The 24,480-nt window shown below is 55.0% G+C and overlaps 2 protein-coding genes across 4 annotated transcripts in view; one reads left to right on the top strand and one right to left on the bottom strand.

The window, feature by feature from the left end:
- The window catches only part of ACO2 (aconitase 2), a 39,524-nt gene extending 31,029 nt beyond the window's left edge, over window positions 1-8,495 (top strand). For both annotated transcript variants that reach the window (XM_040490710.1, XM_040490709.1), the window contains 11 exons: window positions 55-146; window positions 1,159-1,264; window positions 2,685-2,842; window positions 3,067-3,140; window positions 3,608-3,719; window positions 4,782-4,904; window positions 5,146-5,301; window positions 6,241-6,432; window positions 6,873-7,005; window positions 7,483-7,604; window positions 8,031-8,495. In XM_040490710.1, coding sequence (XP_040346644.1) covers window positions 55-146; window positions 1,159-1,264; window positions 2,685-2,842; window positions 3,067-3,140; window positions 3,608-3,719; window positions 4,782-4,904; window positions 5,146-5,301; window positions 6,241-6,432; window positions 6,873-7,005; window positions 7,483-7,604; window positions 8,031-8,168 — 1,406 coding nt within the window. In that variant the 3' untranslated portion in view covers window positions 8,169-8,495. The remainder of the gene's footprint in view (window positions 1-54; window positions 147-1,158; window positions 1,265-2,684; window positions 2,843-3,066; window positions 3,141-3,607; window positions 3,720-4,781; window positions 4,905-5,145; window positions 5,302-6,240; window positions 6,433-6,872; window positions 7,006-7,482; window positions 7,605-8,030) is intronic.
- On the bottom strand, window positions 8,447-22,275 carry POLR3H (RNA polymerase III subunit H). Of its 2 annotated transcripts, none has more exons than XM_040490711.1 (7): window positions 22,168-22,275; window positions 21,773-21,902; window positions 19,067-19,163; window positions 13,089-13,175; window positions 12,593-12,656; window positions 10,881-11,082; window positions 8,447-9,914 (listed from the first exon to the last, which is right to left on the bottom strand). In XM_040490711.1, exons 2-7 carry the CDS (start codon window positions 21,881-21,883, stop codon window positions 9,861-9,863), a joined length of 615 nt encoding a protein of 204 aa, XP_040346645.1. In that variant the 5' UTR covers window positions 21,884-21,902; window positions 22,168-22,275; the 3' UTR covers window positions 8,447-9,860. The 2 variants fall into 2 exon arrangements, with proteins under 2 accessions (XP_040346645.1, XP_040346646.1); XM_040490712.1 differs by having other exon boundaries at window positions 21,773-22,067; window positions 22,168-22,189.
- Window positions 22,276-24,480: the final 2,205 nt, after the last annotated feature.

Here is a 24,480-nt window from a genome sequence, read left to right as displayed (position 1 = left end):
TCTTGACCATTTCCTGTTCCACATGGTTTAATCTTCTTCCCTTATTGATTTCAGACATTGCCAAACTAGCTGATGAATATAAGGATCACTTGGTACCTGACCCTGGCTGCCATTATGACCAACTAATTGAAATTAACCTCAATGAGGTGAGGAAGGGAGGGGAGACCAAGGAATTTCTGAGGCTGGGGTGTTCAGGCCTCATCTGGGACCCCTAGTGGGCCCTGTCTGCACACCCAGGAAGGTGTGGGGGCCTTTGGTTCCCCAGTGCCCCTGTACACTGCCGCCCACATCAGGCTGTGGTTGGCAGGAGATGTGGCTGTGGCTGGTGATTCAGAAACTGGCTCAGTTTGCCTCCACCTCACCATTAGCTGAAGCCATGATTTTGCCCTGGAGTTTTGTCAGAGTGCTAGAGGTCAAGGCCCAAGATTCCCAGGCCTGTGCAAGGTTTGGCACCCTGAGACCTGCAGGCCAGAGTGAGCATCTGGAAGGCCAGGGGAAAGGCAGACTGGAGGAACGGAAGCAGCCAAGTAGAGTGGTTGAGGGTTTAGCCCTGAAGCCCGTCTCCATGAATTTAAGTCCTAATTCCTGACTCTGCCACTTAATCCTGTGACCCTGAACAAGTTACTCAACCTCTGTGGGCCCTACTTTATCATGTGTAAAATCTCAGGTGGCCATGGAATTGAATGCGCCAATTCACATAGTCATAATTGGGAACGTTTATTGAGAGCTGTGTGTGCCAGGCACTTTGCCAAGCGTTTGCATTTTTTGGTAAGTATTATCACAAAGCACCTGGCTTGAAGTCTATTTTTGTCATAAGGTTACACAAGCATCACACTGTAGGGGATAATGGACTTATGAAGTTGACCTCCTTGATTTATTCCATGCCTTTGCCATCTCCTAGCTCTGTGACCTTGAGCAAGGCATGCCATCGCCTTCATTGGCAGAATGGAGATAATACCAGCTTCACGGGGTTGGAGGGATCCTGGAGCTGGTGCATGTATAGAGCCTGCTGCTCGGGTGTTTCCTGGGTTGAATTTCTGAGCCGTAAGTCGGCCTTCTGGGTCCTCGACTTGGTTGAGTGGGAGTCAGGCAGCCTCTGAAGAACAGAGACTGCCCACACTGCAAGATTTGTTCTCTCCCCTTTCTCTGTTTCTTCAGCTGAAGCCGCATATCAATGGGCCCTTCACCCCCGACCTGGCTCACCCTGTGGCAGAGGTCGGCACTGTGGCAGAGAAGGAAGGATGGCCTCTGGACATCCGAGTGGGTGAGTCCCTTCCACCCTGTGGGTTTAACAGGCCTCTGGGCCGGTGGGTTACCATTGTGCTTACCACAGAGCGCTTCCTAAAGGTACCAGGCACTTTTTGAAATAGTTGGTTTCTTCTTTATGGGTTTTAAAAAAAAATTACCTGGGGCGCCTGGGTGGCGCAGTCGGTTGAGCGTCCGACTTCAGCCAGGTCACGATCTCGCGGTCTGTGAGTTCGAGCCCCGCGTCGGGCTCTGGGCTGATGGCTCGGAGCCTGGAGCCTGTAGCCTGTTTCCGATTCTGTGTCTCCCTCTCTCTCTCTGCCCCTCCCCTGTTCATGCTCTGTCTCTCTCTGTCCCAAAAATAAATAAACTTTGAAAAAAAAAAATTAAAAAAAAAAAGTATTATAAAAAAAAATTACCTTTTCTTGGTATAAAAGAAACACATGCTCATTGTAGAGCATATTGACAGACAAAACGAATTTTAAAGACTCCTAATCTTAACCCCCAACCAGAAACCAGCTCAGAAGCTCCTTGAGGTATACCGTTTCCATGTGTGTGTACATATTGATGTGTGTCTGTTTTTGCTTTACAAACATTTCATCATCCCAACCTTGTTGCCTGATTTCACTTTACGTGCTTTACATGGAAGATACACTAGCATGTTGGGATGACGGGCACCTGCTCTTGTCACAGTACAGTGTGACCGGAGCATGGACCCTTGCTTTGAATAAGCTTCCAGGGCTACATCGTTGGGTGACTCTGAGCAAGTTTCTTGACCTACCTGTGCCTTGGTCCCTTGTCTGGAAAATGAGGGTGATACTGTATTTCCCCGTTAATGTTGTTGGGAGAGGTGAGGAGTTAAATGTGTGCAAAGAACTTTCTTCAGTGTCTGGCACAAAACAAGTGCCGTGTAATTTGTTCGCCCTTAGCAGATTAAATACATTTTTTAAAACTTTGGTGATCTAATTGGAAATAAATTGCTGAACTGGTAAGAGAGATTGTTTTGATATCTGTAAACAATATGTGATGTCATCCAGTCTTTACTGACTTTTTGAATAACCATCATAGACTTTTAAAAAATAATTCTTTTTCTTCCTGATTATAAAGCATTTAAAAAACAGAGAATACTTGAAAGTAGAAGAAGAAAATTAGCATTTCTTGTAAGCCCTCATCCAGCCGTGGTCACTGTCAATATTCTGGAGTGAGCCCTCTGACTCAGTGTTCATGTCACTTCACTGGCACCTCGTCTTCCCTTGAGTGGCTGGGCCACGGCGCAGCCTGTCCTTTATTATTAGACAGTTGGATTGCTTCCAGGTTGTCTCCGTTTAGGATAGCCCCAGCCCAGCACAGTTGGTGAACTCTTGACCAGGTCTGGATACTTGAGGTTAGGTGGAGACCTCTGATCTTGACCCCTGGCCTCACTATCCACAATGCACCAGGTCTGATCGGCAGCTGCACCAACTCCAGCTATGAGGACATGGGGCGCTCGGCAGCCGTGGCCAAGCAGGCACTGGCCCATGGACTTAAGTGCAAGTCCCAATTCACCATCACACCAGGCTCTGAGCAGATCCGTGCCACCATTGAGCGGGATGGCTATGTGAGTGCCTACACCCCCTGCCCCTGGCTCCCTCTCCCCACTGCTGAGCAGTGTGGCTTCGGGCAGGACAGGCCACAGCCCTGTTAGCCGGGGCGGGTACAGGTGCCCCGCAGCTGCCCCGGGGTTCGGATACAGCTCTTCAGCACTCAGGCTGCCCACCCAGCGTTTCCTGTCAGCCATTAGCCTGCCCCTGACAGTTCCCCATCCTGCTCTCTCCTCTGCAGGCACAAATCCTAAGGGAAGTAGGCGGCATCGTTCTGGCCAATGCTTGTGGCCCCTGCATTGGCCAGTGGGACAGGTGAGAGGCGCACCTTTGTTAAGACAACCCCTTGTGTCCTGGGGTCCGAGTGCCAGATGCTGAAGGGAAACATTACTGGGTGGAGAAAAGAGACTCAGGCCTCTAGCTTCAGGGGCTATTGCACACTAGGAGACTTTTCTAGGCAGGACTAGAAGGCTGGTCTGGAAGCAAGAGGAAGAGCCCTGCCACGAGACTGACTGGCCACCTGGCTGAAGCCAGATGCAGCCAGGAGCCCGGATGGAAGCATTTGGAAGGCAATGGCCCCAGGTCAGGAAACTCAGGCCTTGGTCTGGGCTCTCCCTGTCTTAGGTGTGGTCTCAGGCAAACCGCCACGATCTCCCAGGTTCCCTCCTGCTCTGTATGCGTGAGTCCCAGGGAGAAGGTGACTATTCCAGGGTCTTTTCGTTTCCTCTCCTGCGTCATAAGGCAGGCAGACACGCTTAACCCTGTCTCTTCTGACCTGGCAGAAAGGACATCAAGAAGGGGGAGAAGAACACAATCGTCACCTCCTACAACAGGAACTTCACAGGCCGCAATGATGCAAACCCTGAGACCCATGCCTTCGTCACGTCCCCAGAGGTGAGACTGTGCAGCCCAGCCATAGCCTGGGACTGCCTCTGGGGACCTACCCCTGGCTGGTCAGTGGGGAAAATGGAGCCTGCAACAAGGCGTCTGACCCTGTGGGGCTGCTGAGGGAGGGTTGGCATCACAGAGCAAGAGGTTGTCTGGGCGCAAACCAAGAGCCACAGGCCCCAAGCATCCTGCTCCCTCAGTGCTCCCTGCTTGGCCCCCTCAGGTCTCAGAAGCCCCAAGTGCTTGCTTGGCCCAGTTATGGTCATATGACTGCCCAGGACCAACGCCTGCCCTGCCTCTTCCTGGCCAGATGAGTTTGTCCGAGTCACTTTCCTTCTCTGTGCCCCGGGGTCCTGTCACCATTCCATGAGCAAGTCTAGAAAGCACTTGCACTGTCTTCAAGCTGGGAAGGTGGCCTCTTGTTATGACGGACATCAACTGAGCCGAGTGCTCCCGGCCTCAGCCATTGTCTGAGCACAGCCAGTCTTTCTTGTCTCTTTAAAGGAGTGTTCCAGAAATACTTTTGCTTGCTAAAAATGAGTGCAAAGGTGGTGCCTTCCATTGTTTCAGCTCCCCCCCACCTTTTTTAATGTTAAATTATTTTTGAGAAAAAGAGACCGAGTGTAAGAGGGGGAAAGGCAGAGAGAGAGGGAGACACAGAATCTGAAGCAGGCTCCAGGCTCTGAGCTGTCAGCACAGAACCTGACGTGGGGCTCGAACTCACAAACCGTGAGATCATGACCGGAGCTGAAACCAGACACTTAACTGAGCCACCCAGGTGCCCCTTCAGCTGCCCATTTAGGAACATTCTTGTCACAGCATCGTTCCTGTGCCAGGGCTCATGCCCCTGAGGGGAGAGACTATCCCTGAGGAGGGCGCTGAGGTCCAGGCCCAGTAGCCCACATTCTCAGAGATGACGTTGCAGTTTTGGCCTCTGTCGGGAGGACTTGACTGTGGAGATCTTAGATATACGTGGGCTCCATTCTCAGTTTATGTCTGGGCTCCCGCTAGGGTGGGGGATGGGAGTGGTGTTTGGTACTAAGCAGCAGTGGGCCACCTCTATTACAGATTGTCACAGCCCTGGCCATTGCGGGCACCCTCAAGTTCAACCCAGAGACCGACTTCCTGACAGGCAAGGATGGCAAGAAATTCAAGCTGGAGGCCCCAGATGCAGACGAGCTTCCCCGAGCGGTGAGCAGGCACTGCCACCTGGTGCTGTTAGCCGCTGTAGGCCTGCCTCGGGCCCCTGCCGGTTGCTCTGTGGCCAAGACACTCCTTCCCAGCATGCCAGCATCCTGGGCAGGCAGGATGGCACAGTTAGCAAGAATGAGGCAGCTCTGTGCACTGGAGGGGAAGGTGTGGGGCCTACAAGAGCCTGTCTGCTTGAGGATGGAGAATTAGGCACCCAGCACGTCCCTGCCTCCTCCTGCAGGAGTTTGACCCTGGGCAGGACACCTACCAGCACCCTCCCAAGGACAGCAGCGGGCAGCGAGTGGACGTGAGCCCCACCAGCCAGCGCCTGCAGCTCCTGGAGCCTTTTGACAAGTGGGATGGCAAAGACCTGGAGGACCTGCAAATCCTCATCAAGGTCAGCGACATGGGGCAGGGATCGGGGGAGAACAGCCCCAGCCTGGCAGGGGCCCTCCCCTTGGCAGCAGGAAGGGCTGTGAAACCACGTGTTCTCCCTGGGCCCCAGGGAGGAAGGTCAGGACTAGGGTGGGGGCAGGGAGAGAGAGAGGTGTGGCTGCGGAGAGAGGAGCCGGGGCATCCGCAGTTCTGTGTCTCCTTCTCCACTGCCCCCGTGCCAGGCCGAGCTGGATCTGGCCAGCTGTGTCCAGGGCTCGCAGCCATCGGCTGCAGCTGGTGAGGGCCACCTCTGGCAGCCACGGGCAGTGGATGCAGCAAGAAGGCACGTGTGACCTTGCACAGCAGGTCTCCACGCCTCTAGCTTGACCTGGTAGGCTCCAAAAGCCATCGACTCCTCAGTTCCCACACTTGGGCATCAGTTGGTATGGCCTGTGTTTGGGAGCTGGGCAGACACAAGGCTTCATGGTGTGGCTAGAGGCCTTAGGCCTGTGTCAGACATGAATTCATCCTGTTTACTAAGAGTCGCCAGGCAGTGACACAGCCAGTATTAAGCCCACATGATAGATAAAACTGGTCACCAGCCAGGAGCAGGACACATCCTCGGGCTCCTCTGTGTCCAGCATGAGGTCAGTAGTTTTTTCCAGCCTGGGCATCTGAAGGGTGAGTGAGCAGAGACATTCCTGTCCTGCCTGTCCAGCCTCTGTCCCTGTGAGTGCCCTGTCCTGGACAAGCCCCTGAGCAGCACAGGGCCTTCGAGGGGTGGGTGACGGTCTTGCCTGAGCCCCATGGACAAAGTGTGGCAGCACCAGGGCTGCAGACCCGCTGTTCTTGTCCCCCTTCCCGGGTCCAGCCAGTGGCCTCTAGGAGGGCTTCTCCCTTCATCCACCTCTCACGCATGCACCATGCCCTGACCTTAGTCCTCTCTTGTCCCCCACCCAAGGTCAAAGGGAAGTGTACCACTGACCACATCTCTGCTGCCGGCCCCTGGCTCAAGTTCCGTGGGCACCTGGACAACATCTCCAATAATCTGCTCATTGGTGCCATCAACATTGAAAATGGCAAGGCCAACTCCGTGCGCAATGCTGTCACCCAGGAGTTTGGCCCTGTCCCTGACACTGCCCGCTACTACAAGGTGGGTCCCAGTCCGTAGGGGCAGGGGTGGGGGTGCAGGGAAGGGGGGTGCTCTCCAGGACTCCACACCAATAGCTCTGCAGTTGAAGGACGCCCTGGTGCCATGGGGTGGTCCTGTGTCATTCTCACCATATACGCCTGCTCTGGGCTCCAATCCCATACCGCGGCCTTCCCCCAAAAGCCCGCCTCTATGCTGGGCACTGATGGGTAGGTCGCGCCACCTCCCCAGGCCCCTTGCAGATAGCCAGGGCCTGTGTCTGGTCACCTCTGTCCCCTCAGGGCCTGGTCTGGGCCTAATTCACCTCTGATTTCACCAGCCCTTCCTTGGGGAACAGGTAAGGAGGGGCCTCTCTAGCCTCTTGGCCTCTGAGCTTCAGGAAGCCCAGGGGCAGCAGCAAGGGACCACTGTCTTCCTCTCTCTCATACCCTCCTCACTGACAGAAACATGGTATCCGGTGGGTGGTGATCGGAGACGAGAACTACGGGGAGGGCTCGAGCCGGGAGCACGCAGCACTGGAGCCTCGCCACCTCGGGGGCCGGGCCATCATCACCAAGAGCTTCGCCAGGATCCATGGTAAGCTGGAGCCTGGGGTCTAGCCACGCCCGCTTCCCCTACTGGCAGCCCAAGGTCACCCAGCCTGCTGGTGGCTGAGTCAGGCCTGGAGCCACATGCCAGGTTACTGAGCCGTGTCCCCGGCTCCTGTTTTCCACCATAGTCTCTACCCCTTCTGAGTTGTGTTGAGAGTGATGCCCACAGCTTCCCCTCACGGGAAGCCCCAGTCTTGCTTCCAAACTTGCAGATCTAAGCAATTGAAATCCAGGGCACATGGTCAGAGGATTTTGCTGATTGTGAATGTCAGGAAGGCCAAGACACAAACCAGCACACCCGCAGAAGGTTCTCAAAGGACCCCAGATGGCAAGACTAGGGGCCTCTCCCAGAGCTGTCACTGGGCTTAGAAAAGGAAGCTCTCTTGGCTGGTGAGGTTCCCTGTGCAGAGGAACGGAGACTGGCTCTGCCATCTGTGGATTGAGTGTGCCCTCTGCCTTCTAGAAACCAACCTGAAGAAGCAGGGCCTGCTGCCCCTCACCTTTGCTGACCCGGCTGACTACAATAAGATTCACCCTGTGGACAAGCTGACCATCCAGGGCCTGAAAGACTTCGCTCCTGGCAAGGTCAGGGAGCCAGGAAAGGAGGGTGGGCCGGGGACAGCCACTTTGCTTTCCCTCCTTCTATGCCCACTTCTGACCCCCCTTTTTCCTCCCATGAGCCTTTGTTCCAGCTGGTAGGGCCCTTAAATTCTCCAAGCACCCCCCCTCCCCCCCCCCAGAAAGGAAGTGTCTCCTCAGAGACGAGGGTGGAGAAAGCTCAGGCCTCACTCATTAGCTCAGGTTTGGCAGTCAGAGGCCAACAGCCTGTGCTTGGCGGGGCTCGCTAGGCCCCGCGAGTTCTACCATCGGGTCTGACCACGGCCACCCCAGCTCAGACCTGGCCTAGACCTCGGTTTGCCTGCCGGTCCACTCTGGGGGCACCCTACCTTTCTGACCCTCCGGCAGAATCGAGGGTCATGTTCCTAACAGCCACTCCCCCTCCTCTTACAGCCCCTGAAATGCATCATCAAGCACCCCAACGGGACTCAGGAGACCATCCTCCTGAACCACACCTTCAACGAGACCCAGATCGAGTGGTTCCGTGCCGGCAGCGCCCTGAACAGGATGAAGGAGCTGCAGCAGCAGTAAGGTCCAGCCATGCCACCTGTCTGCCTACTCCTTGGACCCCGCTCCGGGGTCCCCGGAGCAGTCAGTGCGTCATCAGAACTGGATCTGCCCCCTTCCGGCCTTGGCTTCCTGCTCCAAGATGGTGTGGTCAGGCCTCCTGCCCTCCCTTCCCTCAGCCGGCCGAGGGACACACAGGTGGGTGGGTGAGTGGGGGGAGGGCTCTTGAAAGAATGTTCCGGCCCCCTGCCTTCCCATTTTTAGTCTAATTCAGATCTTGAACAACATGCATCTTGAACAACTCCATGTAACTGTATTTATTTTTGATGACAAGACTCCCATCTAAAGTTATTTCTCCCGCCTCATCATTTCACTGGTGGCTGAAAGATTTTAAAGAAACTTTTGCTCTCATGAGGAAAATAAGAATACGGACTCAGTGACTGTTCCAGTGTGTGAGTGGTGGTGTCTGGATCGTCCCCAACTCCAGGGCTCGGGCTGGGTCTTCGTGGCCAGTCGGCAGAGGCTCCCGCTAGCCACGCCATGGCACACCTGCCACTGCGGTGGAGGACACACGGGGTGGGAACTCGCGCTGCTTCTCAGCCCCGCCTCCCTGCCCTAACCCACTTCCGCCCACAGCGCGGCCTCCCCCACCTCCCCGTGTGCCAGGAGCCTCCGCTTCCCCTGGGTGTAAGAGTCAGCCCTGCAAACACCCCGAGGCGGGGCACAGCCCCCCTTCTTAGAGGCCACCTCGTCCGAGGTCACACAGCTGGTCCACTACGTGCTCTGTCCCCTCCCTGCCCCTCAGCCCCAGGTGGCGGCGGGCACCGTTCCGTGGCTGCTGCTGTCCCTGGGGTGACGTCCACCGGCAGTACCTCCGCCTCCATGCTCGGTGCCTGTGTGAGCTGAAAGACCAGAGCAGGAGGCAGGCCCCGCGGAGGTCCCTTCCTCAGCACAAGACTTGCCCGACAGAACAAGCGTGCGGTTTGTGCACGAGGGAGTGACAGGGCAGGGGGGACCTGCCAAAGCCATTTGGCTGAGTAAACGGTGTGGTGTCCGCCCTCGTCCAGGATCTGGCATCACCAGATGACACACAGGGTGTTCCTGGCGCGGCCAGGGTCTGGAAGTGACAGCTGTACCTCTGGTGGGAGGGACGACATGGATGGTCACCATCCCTGACCTTGGGCCAGCTAAGCCCAGGCCCCCACCTTCCAAATGCTGGTGGGAAAGAAGATGGTCGTCCCTGAAAGGTCAAGACTCTGACCAACAGCTGGCAGCTGCCCCAGGCCAGCCTCTCTTGGTGACCTTAGGAGCCACCGGGCTAGGCCGGCCCAGAGCCCATGAGGCCAATGATCTCTCACCACCACGTCCTGCCATCAGGGGGAGTTCTCCAGCAGCCATCCGGGGAGAGGAAGGACATGCTGTCCCAGCTGTGGCAACGCGGTGACCTTAGATCACGGAGACAAGGGCGGCTCCTCCCTGACTGATGCTGCCCTTATTTATTAAATGTCTTTGCTGTCACCAAGAGGCAGAAGTCCACAGGAACAGTGACTTCAGGGTAGCTCCAGAAACAGGGCCAGGATGGCGAGGGAGGGGACAGTCCGGTGGGGCACACACTCTGCTCCGTGGCACCTGCAGAAGCTGCTGTTGTCTCCATGGCCAGCGGCACCTCCTTCCCCGGACGGCGGGATGGGGGTGGGGGTCTGTCCAGCCCCAGGGCTAGCTGCTGGTCCACCAGGAGAGGAGGCCCAGGCCTGGCTCGCTAATGGATCCCTGCCAGGGGTAGACAGAGAACAGGCACATATCCACCTCAAGGGCTTGAACAAACACAGGAGGCAAAGGGGCCGTTCCTTCCGGGCGCCTGGCACCGGCAGAGGGAACGGTGGTGACACATGCACACACCGGCCGGGGGATGGGGAAACCCAGGAGCCACACCAGCGCCCCCAGCTGCCATACAGGAACACAGCCCATGCGCGCCCTTCCTGCCCCAGGGCCTCGGCTCAGTCAGGTACCCTTCCTCGCGCCAGGCCTGCCCAAACACGGGCACCGGCAGGCCAGTCCTGGACACGCGCTGAGTCCTGCCAGAAAGTCCCAGCCTCCAAATACACACAGAGGGGATGGCCTTGACAGAGAATGGCTACCCCTGAGCGAACAACCTGCAGCATACGTTAGACCAGAAAAGCCCCCTAGCAGGCCCCCAAAACGTGTCCCGCTTTGTCCTGCATCACAGTCTCACCCCATGAGGGAAGACGACAACCCAAGTCAGATCTGGCTGGTCGCAGCTCCCCTGCCACCTCACGTCTGTACAGGGTCTGGTACAGGCACAGCCCTGACTGAGGGTCACCCGTCCCTGACGCCCCACCTTTGGTTCGCTCCCAAACCCCTGCCCTGGTCTTTCTCCCTTGGCCTCGTCTTGCTGGGCAGCCTTGTCACCCAACTTGGGCCCTGTCCCTCCTGCGGTCAGGAGCCTGACCCCCCCCCCACCTTCCCCGACAGCCGTGGCAGCTTTGTCACCTCACGGGTGTTATGCCCTGGCCTGTGACCTGTGAAACAGACTCCCCAGGGAGAAGTGACCGCCTGACAACCAAACAGGGACCCGCACCCTGATCTGCGGGGAGAGGGGTTCGAGGCGGTGAACCCGGGGCGAACGCCCTCAGAAGCGGCTCCCCCGCCACCCCACCGCCTGGGTTGTCCCCACACCATCCCCATGGTTCTGGCAGCGGCATCAGGACATCTCACCACAAGCGTGTACGGAGCCTCCTTCTTTGGCAGCTCCTCACTGGAAGAGGTGGCCTCTGCCGAGCTGGGCCCCGTGGGGGACGTGTCCACAAAGCTCTCGTCCACCACCCGGAAGCGGATCTCCTCGCCGGTGTCCATGTACAAGTCGTGCGCTCCTTCCTCCGTCTCGTACTCCCACACCCACACCTGCTCTGCCTCGTCGCTGGGCGGGGTGCAGGGTCAAGGCAACAACCAGGCATGGGGGAGCCTGGGGGTGGGGGTGGGGGTTCCCCCCACAATACCCGCCCCCAGAAATATCCAATCCCAGAAGATCACCGTGGCTGGGAGGTCCAGGCAAAGCAAGCCCACACCATGTGCAGAAGGCAAGGCTGGGCCCGCCCTGGGCCCCACAGTGAAGAGCAGGAACGCTGGGGTACCAGGGCCCTGGCTGGGAACATACATCCTCAGGGCAGGAAGGAGGCTCAAGGGCAGAGCGGGTCCCCCGTCTCTTGAGGCAGGAAGGACGAGGGCCTCTTGCTGCCTGGGGTCCTCTCCCTGCCTGGGTGTCCTCTCGGTCCAACTGCCAAGTTCAGATCTCGGCTCTGCCAGCTGTGACCGGGGCCAGGCCCAAGCTCTGTGCCTCAGGTCCCCATCTGTAAAACAGGAATTGTAGCAAGGCCTGCCCTCACAGGGCCGTGGTGGAGGTAATAAAGTGCTTTCCCCAGGACCTGCACACTTGGTCCTGGAGTGCTGGCTGAAGCTGTCCTATGCCCTCTGTGCAGTGCGACTCCACACCCCTTCCCAACCATGCCGCGCGACCATGACCCACACACAGCACAAGGACTTTCCCAGTTTTCAGGAGGACAGACGTGGCAGATGGAAGGTCACGTGCCTGAGGGCCCGTGGCCGGCAAGAGGCCCAGCCGGGCAGGGCCAGGTTTTCTGACAAGCTCTGGAGTCACACACAGACCCTGCCCCTGGCCCGCAGAGGCCCAGGCAGAGCGGATCTGATGAACCATCCGGTGAGGGCAGCAGCACCCCCGAAATCCCTACAAAGCCCAACCCCTCCCTCAGTGCACACCGAGGGGCCACAGCGCCCTCTAGTGGCGATGCTGCAAAGGGTCCTGCCTTAACCCCTCTGTGTCAGGTCCCCCCCCCCCGCTAGGCACTGTGGACAGAGTCCTGACAAGACGGGGTCCCTTCCGGTGAGCAGTCTCTACGAGAACCCGCAGAAACACCACTCAGCGCAGCAGGGGAAGGGCTGGGGCACGGCGCTGGGGGAACCCAGCAGAGGGAAACAACCCGTCACAGGCCCAGGCAGTCGAGCCCTCAAATGTCAGCCAGTGGTATTGTCTGCATACCAGGGGAGGTGAGCCAAGCAGGGCAAACCTTTCCAGGGAGGGAAGCTTTGATATGCTTTGGGAGACGACACCCAAAGCAAAGTGAACCGGAAGTGAATAGCATGCCACCTACAGAGCACAACCTACCCAACCAGGCCCGACGGCCCAGACAGAAGCACAGGCGTGTGGACACCATGAGCACGGGAAGCACAGGCAGGCCAGCGCTTCCAGAGCACATGTGCAGGCCCTGGGGGGGGGGGGGGGGGGGGGGGGGGGGGGCGAGCAGGGAGGTCAGCAGTATCAGATCACAGGAGCCAGGGCCACCCCAAGGAGCGGGACTGTCCTCTGGAAACACCTGAGCCCCCTGTGACCCGCTTTAACCTTGGGAGGATACAACTTGGCTGGCTGCTGCAGCGACTCTGGGGGGATGAGAATGTCATCGAAGAACCCTAGAGAGACTGGAAGAAATGAAGAAAGTGACAGCATGGGACAGAGGCAGTTGTTGGCATGGAAATCTGAGTGCCTCCCCCACCTCAAAGCCCCACACCTCTGCTGATGCCACTTACACGGCCTGAGCAGCCACCAAAACCCATGGCGGACACCACACACAACGGGGACCAGGAGGCGCCTGGGACCCCAAGTCCCCTCCACCAGCTCCAGTGCCCAACCCGAGGTGCTGAGTTAGGGCCTCACAGGGAAGGTCCACAGCTGGCCAAGGTCTTCATGGTTACATGAGCACGACGGGGCTGTGTGTTCCCCTCACCCATGAGCTTTCCTGACCCCTCCCCTGACTGTGTGGCTCAGACAGAAGCTGAAGGGAGGCCTGCTGGCCTGGCCACTTGCCCCAATGCGCTCCCAGGCCTCGTGTGACGAGTCGGGGCCACCATTACCGTGAACTCCCTCCGGGCTGCAGCCTTTGATCTTGCCGATCAGAATCTCATCCAGGAATGGATGGAACACCACATAGCGAAAATGGACTGGAAATGAAAAAAGGATAAGGAGGTCGGTGACGAGCAAGCATGTGAGGGACAGCCGCTCTGGGGAGGCCCAGGCTTTCCAGTGTTGACCCCATTGGCCAGCCTGCTGACCTGGAGGCCCTCTGGCCACCCAGCAGTCTGCTGGGCAGTCCACACCCAGTGCCCCTGGACCCAGCCCCAGCCCCCTGCAAGGCCACAGTGTGGCCCCCATAACAGGCCAACAGCGGCAGCCCTGGAAGTGAGGGCTGGCCCCCAAACCCATTAGACAAACCTGGATTCTGGGCCACGGGTAACTCCAGAATCAATCCCACCCTTCCTCTAGACTCTCCCTTAAATTCTAAAAAGGGCGGAAGTAATTGGCAAAGGAAGCCAGGTTTGGAAACAAGTTCCCCATCTCCCTCTGATTGGAAAGTTTGCCCCAGGCATAGCTCTGACCTGGAACATGATGTTAAAAATGCCCTGAAACTGAGGGGGAGTGGGGGGAGGCAGAGGCAATAACCCAACAGAAATGCCCTCTGTGGGTTCTCAGGCCCTGCCCTAGTGCTCCCCACTCACCAGACCCCTAGGAAAACATCAGGTAGGGTCTGTGCCCACTATTACCTCATCACTCCTGCCCCTCAAAGCCCCAAAGGGGGTGACCACCACTGGCCTAAACACACTGCCGGAGCTAGAGAATAACCACGAGGCTACTTCCTGCTGGTCATGCCCGGCACAACGCATCCATATCAGCGTCATGCTTCCCCATTGTCAGGATGGAGAAGCAGCTCAGAGGGGCTGGGTAACATACTCATAGCCACACAGCTGTTCTGCCCTGTTGTGCCACAGAAGACTCCAAGTCCTCCTGGACCACCAGGCAGGGCCACAGGGTGGAATCTGCCTTCCTCGGACAGATTTCATCCCCAGACACACGCTTCTGCCACTAGCACCCTCAGATGCCTGGTCTCCAACACTGCACTGAGGACAGCAGGGCCTACTGGGCCCCCAGCTCGCTGCCAGGCTGCTTCTCCGTGGCCCCACCAGGCAGGAAGCATGGGAAAAGAGGAGGCAGCTGGTATCCCCTCCCCTCCTTGTGATGAGAGCCTCCTGCTGACCTTGCGGAGAGCAGCTGAGGGCAGCCAAGGGTCATCTAGCCACAGGATGGAAAAACCCTGTCCCCCATCTGACCCAACATTCAGTTCAGTTTAACAAATCCCCACAGAGCCTCTACCAAGTCTGTGCCAGGGCCTGTTTGGGCACTGGGCTTTGGGGGCAGAATTGCATGTGGTCTTGTGCCCAGGGCGCTCCAGTCTGGAACAACTACACCCAAAAGCATATGGTGGCCAACCCAAGTGTCCATCAGCAGATGAATGGATACACAAAATGTAGCCTATCCATATAATGGAATACTTCTCAGTATTAAAAAGCAATGGAGTATTGATACCTGCCATAACATGGACGAACCCTGAGGACATTATGCTACATGAAATGCGCCAGTCACAAAAGACCACATACTGTGTAATTCCATTTATGTGAAATGTCCAGAATAGGCAAATCCAGAGACAGTACATCAGCAGCTGCCAGGGGCTGGGGGAAGGGGGAGAATGAGGAGTGACTGCTGATGGGTACGGGTTTCTTTTTGAGGGGATGAAAATGTTCTGGAATTGGACAGTGGTGATGGTTGCACGGTCTGTGAATATCCTAAGCTTTCAAAGGGTGAATTTTACGATATGTGAATTAGATCTCAATTAAAAAGGAGGCCACAGACCAGCCGGAGGGGCAGTGCTCTTTCGAGCCGCCTCCCAAGAGCCCCACCTGAAGTTCCAGGGGTGTTCAGTGGGCAGGTGGGAAGCCTGGAAAGTCAGAAAGAGTGGGTCTGCGGGATCATTGAGAGGAAGACCTGTTGTCAGGTGCAGATTTGGGCAAAGTCTGTCCCAGGAGAAGCGGGGCTCCCTCGGGGTGCACGTGAGTTTCTGCAAAGGGCAGACACTGTGTGACTCCACTTATATGGGTACCTGGAATACTCAAATTCATAGAGACAAAGTACAGCGGTGGTTTCTGGGGCCTGGAGGAGCAGGGAATGGGGAGTGAATCCTTAATAGGGACAGAGTTTCAGTCTGGGAAGATGAAGAAGTTTGGTGATGGTCGCACAACAATGTGAATGTATTCAGTGCCACTGAACCGTGCACTAAAAATAGTTCAAATGGTCAATTTTATGTTATATGTATGTTATCACGACTTTAAAAAAAAGAAAAAGAAAAAAGAAATGGTGGCATGAAGTTAGGCTGCTCTGGAGCTCCCAGCGGGGCAGGGTGGTGGGGCAGGTCGAGAGAGGCTTCCCCAGGGAGGCCGGGTCCAGTCGGCTTGCGGGACATAGAGAACATGGGACTGGGGCCAGGTAAACGTACCCTAAGTGACAAGAGATGAGGCTAGACAACTGGGGCCAGTGTCACAAATCCCAAAGGCTGACATCTTGTACACACTTACTGTCGAGAGGGAAAGCAATCTGGCCTGGGGAGGAGGAGGAGGGAGATGAGGAGGAGGGAGATGAGGAGGAGGAGGGGGAAGAGGAGGGGGGAGGAAGAAGCAGAAGGCAGTGAGCAAAAAAGAGTCCTCCAGAGGCTCCAGGGTGGCTCAGCCGGTTATGCATCCAACTCTTGATTTCAGCTCAGGTCATGATCTCATGGTCTGTGGGTTCCATCCCTGAGTCCGGCTCTGCACGGACATCGAGGAGCCCACCTGGGATCCTCTCCCTCTTTCTCTCTCAGGATTAAGGGAAAAAAAAAAAAAAGAGTCCTCAAAGCAAAGGCTGAGGCCTCCTTCGGCACACCTGGCCACAGCCCAGGGGGAGGTAGTGGCCGGGGGGGGGGGAGGGGGTGCGCAGCAGAAATGGGGCAAGTCGAGAATCAGCCTTAAAGCATGGCAACCAATCCCCACCATAAAATGCCACCCTGCATGATGCCTGACGGACCGCAAGAAGCTTTATAGCTGCGAGTGTTAACCCATTTACATATGAGGAAGCCCAGGCCAAGAGAGGTGGAGAGATACGTGCCCAAGGTATGCAGGGGAGAGAGGGGTCAGAGCCAGAATTCAAAGCCAGGTCCATGTGACATGCCTAGCCCAGTGCCCTAATCCTCACACCTCATTCCCAAAGAACCAGGGGGTCCAGGGTGAACTGGGGGTGGGGGATAATGAAAACCCAAAGTGGAAATCTTACACTAAGTGGCAGAAACAACAAAATGAAAGAACAGAATTTCCTCAATTTTAACTTTTTTTCTCCCAGTTTTCCTTCAAGTTCTGGTGGCTCTTACCACCTGGACCACCAGCTAAAGGCAGAAACTGGGCTCAGCTTAAGGGCATCCTTCTTTGTAAACAGAGGCCCCTGGTTTTGTTTTATATCACCGTCTTATTTTTCTGCTAAATGCTTCTAGTCGGTACAAACGCAGCCCGTTTCTTAGGGCTGCCCACGGAGCAGTTAACATCTCTGTGAACTAATGAAGTCTCTGGATCCCAGACAGCATCAGGCAGCCTCATGGCACGTTCTAGAATGCTCGACACCTCTGTGCCCAGAGGCTGACCAGGATGGGCTAGGGCAGGGCTCCTCACACAGGGCCTGGTGGGAGAATCACCTGGCTACTTGCTAAAACAGCCTGCAGGCTCTCCCCCAGAGACTGTGATTCAGCAGGTCTGAGCCGCACGCAGACACTGATTAGCCCCGAACCACCTCAGTGGCCCCCTTGCCCTCTGCTTCTGATTTGGTGGGGTCCAGGGAGGAGAGTGAAGAATGCCCCACTCCCTCTCCGAGAGCTGTAGCCAAGGTGACCCTCCCGGTACACCTCCAGGTCTGGTAACCAACCTTCCCTTCCTAGGGTGCGTGCCCCTTTGCCATGTGACTCTGGCTCCTCCCAGCAAGAGGTGGCGGCTATTTTTCCATCCCCTGATGCCAGCCTCGGCCATGTGACCTGCTCTGGCCAATGGGATAGAAGCAGACACTGAAAAGTGGCTGGTGCCTGGGGGCTCCAGCTGCCCTATGGTGCCCAGTGTCCCCTAAGCAAAAATGAGACCACAGGCAGCAGAGATGTGCCATCCCTCCCCACCAACTAGCCTGCCAGCCGCCAGTCACATGAGGCCGCCCTACACCCTACTGGCCAAGCCAGTCCAGAAGAACCAAGGTCCTGTCCTACGATCTTTGCACATATGAAGTCAGTAGAATCATCACATCAGTACTGTAATATAAAATCTACTGTTAACTGCATTCTATTGGCAAGGAAGCAGAGGCACAGAAGTTATATATTCTGCATAGGATACATAGCAAATAAGCGGCAGAGACGGAATTCAAATGCAGAGGCCACGCTTAACCATTATGTCCTTAGTGCCCGTCAAAAGCCCCCCACCCTCAACCAGCCTCCTCCCCAGGAAACAGATGCACTCCCCTCTGCTCTCCACACTTTTTTTTTTTTTAATGTTTTTATTTATTTTTGAGACAGAGAGACAGAGCATGAGCAGGGGAGGGGCAGAGAGAGAGGGAGACACAGAATCTGAAGCAGGCTCCAGGCTCTGAGCTGTCAGCAGAGCCTGATGCGGGGCTCGAACTCATTGACTGCGAGATCATGACCTGAGCTGAAGTCAGATGCTTAACTGACTGAGCCACCCAGGCATCCCTCCACACTTTAAAAAAAAAAAAAAAACTCTTAAAATTTTATTTATTTATTTTTGCTTTATTTTTTTTTTAATGTTTATTTTTGAAAGACTGAGCAGGAGTGGGGGAGGGGCCCAGAGAGAGGGAGACACAGAATCCGAAGCAGGCTCCAGGCTCCGAGCTGTCAGCACAGAGCCCGATAAGGGGCTCAAACTCACAAACTGTGAGACCATGACCTCAACCAAAGTCAGACGCTTAACCAACTGAGCCACACAGGCGGCCCTATTTATTTACTTTTGAGAGAGAGAGAGAGAGTGAGAGCGAGCAAGGGGCAGGGAGAGAGGGAAAGGGAGGGAATCCCACAAAGTGCAGAGAGAGAGGGAGAGAGAGGGAGAGAGAGAGAAGGAGAGAGAGTGTGGAGCCCTGAGCGGGGCTCTAGCTCACCCGATGTGGGGCTTGAACTCACAGACTGTGAGATCATGACCTGAGTCGAGGTCGGATGTTTAACTGATTAAGCCACCCAGGTGCCTCTGAAGAGTTTTTTGTTTTTTTTTTTTTAATTATTTTTTTTAACGTTTATTTATTTTTTTTTTTAATTTTTTTTTCAATGTTTATTTTTGGGACAGAGAGAGACAGAGCATGAACGGGGGAGGGGCAGAGAGAGAGGGAGACACAGAATCGGAAACAGGCTCCAGGCTCTGAGCTGTCAGCACAGAGCCTGACGCGGGGCTCGAACTCACAGACCGTGAGATCATGACCTGAGCCGAAGTTGACGCTTAACCGACTGAGCCACCCAGGCACCCCTGAAGAGTTTATTTTTAAGTCATCTTTAAGCCCAACATGGGTCTCGAACTCACAACCCCGAGATCAAGAATTGCACAGTCTACTGACTGAGCCAGTCAGGCACCTCTGCTCTCCACACTTTTAACCCAGCGATGACTACTCCAAGTGTCCTCATCTCTGTCTGGCCACCCTCCACCAGACTGAGCAGCTAGAGGGCCAGGCAGAGCAGAGCTCAGTAATAAACAAGACCAAAGGGGGCACAGACACACAGCCACAATCTCAGAGCCAGAGAGGCCTCAAGAATTGCCCTGTGCACTGTTTCTTATAGATGAGGAAACCGAGGCCCAGACAGGGGAGGATTCTGCCCACTGTCACCCAGTCAATTCCTGGCAGTCAGGACTAGGCCTCAGGTCTCCCAATCCCTACACCAGGACTCCCACAGCCAAACCCCAAGCCCCAAGAAACCCAACACCGAGGAGGAAAGGGCACCCACCTTTGGTGTGTGACGCGCCGTCTCCTGGGAACACGTAGGCGTCCTCCAGCTTAGTGATGTCAAACAGGCAGATGCAGAGCCCCACGTTGTACACGACCTGTGTGCATCCGCATGCATACACACACACACACACACACACACACACAGTGACCCAGAGGCCCAGCTCCCCAGCATTCTCTCCTGAGACCCTCCCCACCCAGGGCAGGTAGGATTATCCCCATTTTATAGCTAGCAAGGAGTCGAGGCACAGTGTGAGGTAACCATGGGTAAGGAGCCTCAGAAGAATGTGGAGCTCTGGAAAGAGCAGGGCCTTTGGTGACAAGGCAGATCAAGGTTACAGTGACAGTTCCACCACCCACTGTGTGACCTCCAAGGTCACTTCTCCGAGCCTCAGTTTCCCCCATCTGCAAAAATGAACCTACCAGGCTGCAGGCTCGTTAAATAAAGAGACATATGGATGTGAAGCCCCTATGCCAGTGCCTGGCTCACATGCTGGAAATAATAACAGTCAACCCACAGATCACTATTATTGCCAGTGAGGAACACTGGGAGGGGACCCTGGTCAAAACTACACTTCCCAAAGTCTCCAGGTCTATACTAGAGCTCAGAGTGAGTGTCAGAGTCCTGGTTAATCCCCATTCTGCTCACAAAGTATCAGACATACACCAGTGGCCACAGGGACTGAGGCACGGCCAAGGCCCTGAGACTGGGCAGAGAGCATCCCATGCCCCCATCCCCACCCCATGGTGCTTCAAACCACTGAACCCCTTTGGTGTCAGCTTATCTGCCACCAGCGTCATCACCTCCCAGTTAGAGACCCTGAAGGACTGTTCAAGGAATACCAAGAAGCTCAGAGGGCTCAGAGTCCTGGCCAGACCTCACCACAATGAGGCATAGAGTCTGGCTGGCTTTGGCAGCACAAGATCTGTGCCCTTGGCTGGACCATGGACCTCTTTGTGCAGCCTCCGCTCAAATGACTCAAATACAGGGGCGCCTGGGTGGCGCAGTCGGTTAAGCGGCCGACTTCGGCTCAGGTCATGATCTCGCAGTCTGTGAGTTCGAGCCCTGCGTCGGGCTCTGTGCTGACAGCTCAGAGCCTGGAGCCTATTTCAGATTCTGTGTCTCCCTCTCTCTGACCCTCCCCTGTTCATGCTCTGTCTCTCCCTGTCTCAAAAATAAATAAAACGTTAAAAAAAAAATTAACAAATGACTCAAATACAGAAGACTTGTCTCAACAGGTCACTGAAGGACTTGTATCCCAAAGGGACTACATTCCCTTCTTGGGCTTTTCGCCCCTCTTCTCTCCATGATGCTCACACTTGGTCCCTCCACAGACCCCCTTGCCTTCTACCTCGCAAAGTAACCACAAGCCATCCACTAAGAACATCATGAGTTCTCTCCACCAACAGCTCCCCAGATCTGTCCACCTCCCTTCTATGACCTCGGCCTCTATCGAAGGGACTGGCCTCCTGTCTAAAGCCAGCCAACCTTCCTCTTGCTGACTCCTTCTCAGCCTATCACCTCCTGCTGTTCTAGGGATGAAGACCAGAACCACCATGATGTCCCTCAGGCTCTGTGTGCCTTGGCTCCTGCCACCTTCCCAGTCTGCCCTCTCCTCTCTCTCCCCCTCTGCCTAGGCCACACCAGGCTCCTCCATGTCATGATGGGTGAAATAGTCCCTCCTGCCACAGGGTCTTTGCACATACTATTTCCTTTGCCTGCCCAGCTCTTCTCTCTGCCCAGCCCTCTCCCACCCTCAAAAATAAATCCCCTAGTTAGTTCCTCTTCTCAGCATCAGATCTCAGCTCAAACTCAAGTACCACATCCCTAACAAAGCCTCTTTTGTCCCTCATCGTAGGCAGAGTTCTCCTTCATTCCACAGGCTCGCGAGTGCCTGTTCTTCACAGCGTCTACCTCAACTTGTCATCACATACTCAACTGTGGGACCCTCTCATTCATATCTGCTTTTCCCACCACACGACACAGCAGAACCTTGTCTGCTTCATTCATACAATCAACAGACAATTACAGAACATCTACTGTATGCCAAGCTCCAGCAAAATATGTGGGACACTGAGGAAAAAGACAAAAGTCCCTGGAAAAACGGTAACCAAGTAAACAAATAAGAAAATAGTGCTGACAAGTGCTAAGAAGGAAACAGTGATAATGACACAGAGTAACTGAGGGAGGGTTACTACAGAGAAGGCAGTGGGAAGGCCCCGCACTAGGTACTCACTAGCACTAAGGCATGCAAGCCTGGCACATAAAAGGTACACAAATACTTTTTCGCAGAAATGAACGGATAAACCTCCTGACAGTGAACTCTAAACCACTGTCCATCTCCACAAAAACAACGCATGGTTACACAGCCACCATGATTTCCATTTTACAAACGGAAACTGAGGCCCGGAGCAGGTAAGTGACCTGCCCAAGACTGCAAAGTAATATGGCAGTGTAGAGTCCAGCACCTCCCAGTTACAATGACCCTTTTCAATCCCAGTTCCCTTTTTGATCCCCTCTAACATCCCATGTGCAGGTGGATTACCCCCCATCCCATGTACAGGTGTAGAAACCGAGTTCCGACACGTTAAGCTACCTGCCCAAGGCCAAGGTTTGTCATGACCAAGTCGAGGCCTGCAGCGGGCAGGTGGGCAGTGCTGGGCCCTCCCGTGCCAAGGCCCGTCCACGACCCCGTCGGTCCAGTACCTTGTTGGCCAACTTTTTGTTCAGCTCTTCGGCAATGGAGTCGTTGAGCTTCCTCTCAAACTGCCACGGGGGGATCCGCACGGTGTCCACCATCTCCACCAGGACGAACATCCCGGCCCGCGCGGGGGTCCTGGGAATGGGAGCGTCAGTCAAGCACCGGGTGTGGGGCGGTGGGCACTCCCGAACCCCCTCGGTCCCGGCCCAGTTGCTGAGACTCCCCGCTCCCGTCAACCCAGGCCGGCAGTGGGGCGGCGCGGCAGGGCCCCAAGTAACCGGTGTGGGGCGCGCTCAGCCTCTGCAAAGAAAGGAAACTGAGGCTCAGCGCGAGGGACCCTCGCTCCAGTGGGAGGGGTGCGAGCGCCCGCCCCCCCGGACCACGCGCCAACGCTACGCACCGCGCTTCCACGCGCTGCCGACTTTGGGCGAGATTCCGAATCCCGTCGCTTCCGGAGAACAGACCAATAAGAAGCTTTCGCCCGCCCCCCGACGTGTCGTGAGGTGGGGCGGGGCCTCCCCTTCTGCCAGGGAGGAGCAGTCAAGGCTCCGACCGGGGTTTGCTGGTTGCTAGGCAACCTCGCTGCGCTTCAGCCTTCTCTCACCTGGCCTGTGTAGTACTCTCTCCTTGCTGGTCTCAGGCCTAGCTCTGAGCCGCCGCTGCAGCCAGAGGGGTCCTCTCAAGAGGCAGCATGATATGCTTAGACCCTTCAGTACCCTGGAGGCAGGAGAATTAACTGGAAAGGGGCAGGCAGGACCTTTCTGGGGTGATAGAAATGTTCTGTATCTTCTAAGGGGTGGGTTGCACAGGTGTATACAATTGTCAAAACTCATTGAACTCAACAGTTAAGATCTTTGCATGTAATTGTAGGCAGATTACATCTCAACTGAAAAGATAATAGATTGGGGCCAAAAAACAACCTCAGTAGCTTCCCACTGAACTAATTAATAAAGTCCAAAACCTTGAGGCATCTGGCTGGCTCAGTGGGTGGAGCTTTGGGATCTTGAACTCTAGATCGTGAGTTCAAGCCCCACCTTGGGTATAGAGATTACTTAATAAAATTAAAAAAAAAAAAAAAGTCCAAAAGCTTTATAGTACCTCACAAGACTCTGCAGAATCTTAACCACCACCCACACCTCCAGCCCCCTTTTGTTCTCTTGGCTGCCAAGGGTGCTATCCTCCTTCACCTTCATGTGATAGGTAACTTGGGCTAAGACAGTTCAGTAGCTTGGCCAAGATCACGGGCTGTTAAGTGGTTGAAGAGGGCCCATCTAAACCTCCACACTGCCTCTCAAAGTTGGTGGACTGTGGAAATGTACTGTAGTGTGTTTAAACCAAATAAAAATTGGAGAACTTAAAAAAAGCCTTGGGGTAGATGACAGGCACTCAGAAATGTATGGTGCTTCAATTTGCTGATTTTACACGTGTAGAGATATGAGGCTGTGATACTTAATTTGGCCTTCTCTGCATCCATATTTTTATTTTTAGGTCTGTCTGCCTCTCCTAAGATTTGAGCTACTTGAAGACAGCGTGGAAATGCTACTTCAGCTCTTTATTCCCACAATCCCCTAATATCATTTCTAAGAGGCATTCAGGAAAAGCATTCAGGAGATGATATTAAGTCTTTTTCTCAATCTCTCAAACCTCCCTCTTCATTCCATTCCCACTGCTACTGCTCTGGTTCAGGCCCTTCCTTTACTCCCCTGGAGCTTAGCCACATACCCCAGTTCCCGGCCTCAGTCTTTCCGGCAAGTGACCTCCACACTGTCACGAAAGCCTTCCCTTCTCTGCCCACGCAGAAAGGTCTGGACTGAACCCAGCCTTTCTTTCCAGTCTCACCTCCCTTCTGTTCTCCAAGCACTGGGATGGAGCAAGTTCTTTTACAGTCCTGCCTCAAACACTTCTTTACCTGGAAAACTCCTACTCATCCATCAGAACCCAAATGCAATGCCTATTTCATTCATTCATTCACTTAACATACTGTGTGCCCAGCTTTGGAGATCCAGTGGGGAAGAACTGGGGCCCAAGTCCAGCTTCAGCTCAGAGGGATTGCAGGGAAGAGAGAGAGAGAATTTGATGCTCTCTGGGAATCAAAAGTATTTTAGCTGGTTAATAGGGAGATAAGAACCAGTGAGATTGGAGAGCTCAGCAGGGTCCAGATCACAAGTGCCTTATCATTATAATATTCATTAACTTTTAATCTTTACAACAGCTATATAAAGTAGGGGTTATTATCTGATTTATCTCATTATCATTTATCATTCTCATTTATCATATTATTTTGCCTCCTCTAAGGCAGAGAGAGGTTAAGTAGGTCGTTCAAGGTCACACAGGTATTAAGTGGCAGAGCTGGGATTCAGGCTCCAGAGCCCATGATCCTAACTACTGGCCTGTGCCACCAGGACATTATTAGCCCAAGGACAGCAAAGGGAAGACTTAGATGGGTAGAACAGGGAAATGACACAGTGATACATTGGCTGGATGGACAGTGGATGGGAAGGGGCTGCGGTGGAAACAAGAAGACCGGGGAGGAAGTTACTGGGTAGCTCCTCTAAGAGAAGAACCGAGTAAGGCTGGTAGCCATGGAGAGAACAGTTGGGCAGAGTCCAGATGTCTTCAGGCGGTGGTCGTGGCGGCGATAGAGTGGGTGACCTAGGGACGGAAGTGGGAAGAGCCAAAGCAGGAGGGTTTTTGCACTAGCTGGGTGGTGGGC

Source organism: Herpailurus yagouaroundi, unplaced genomic scaffold, assembly GCF_014898765.1.
Source record: "Herpailurus yagouaroundi ecotype Mexico unplaced genomic scaffold, PumYag 182, whole genome shotgun sequence".
Taxonomy (NCBI): domain Eukaryota; kingdom Metazoa; phylum Chordata; class Mammalia; order Carnivora; family Felidae; genus Herpailurus; species Herpailurus yagouaroundi.
Note: the sequence above shows the minus strand (reverse complement) of the source record. Positions and strands in the feature narration are given on the sequence as shown.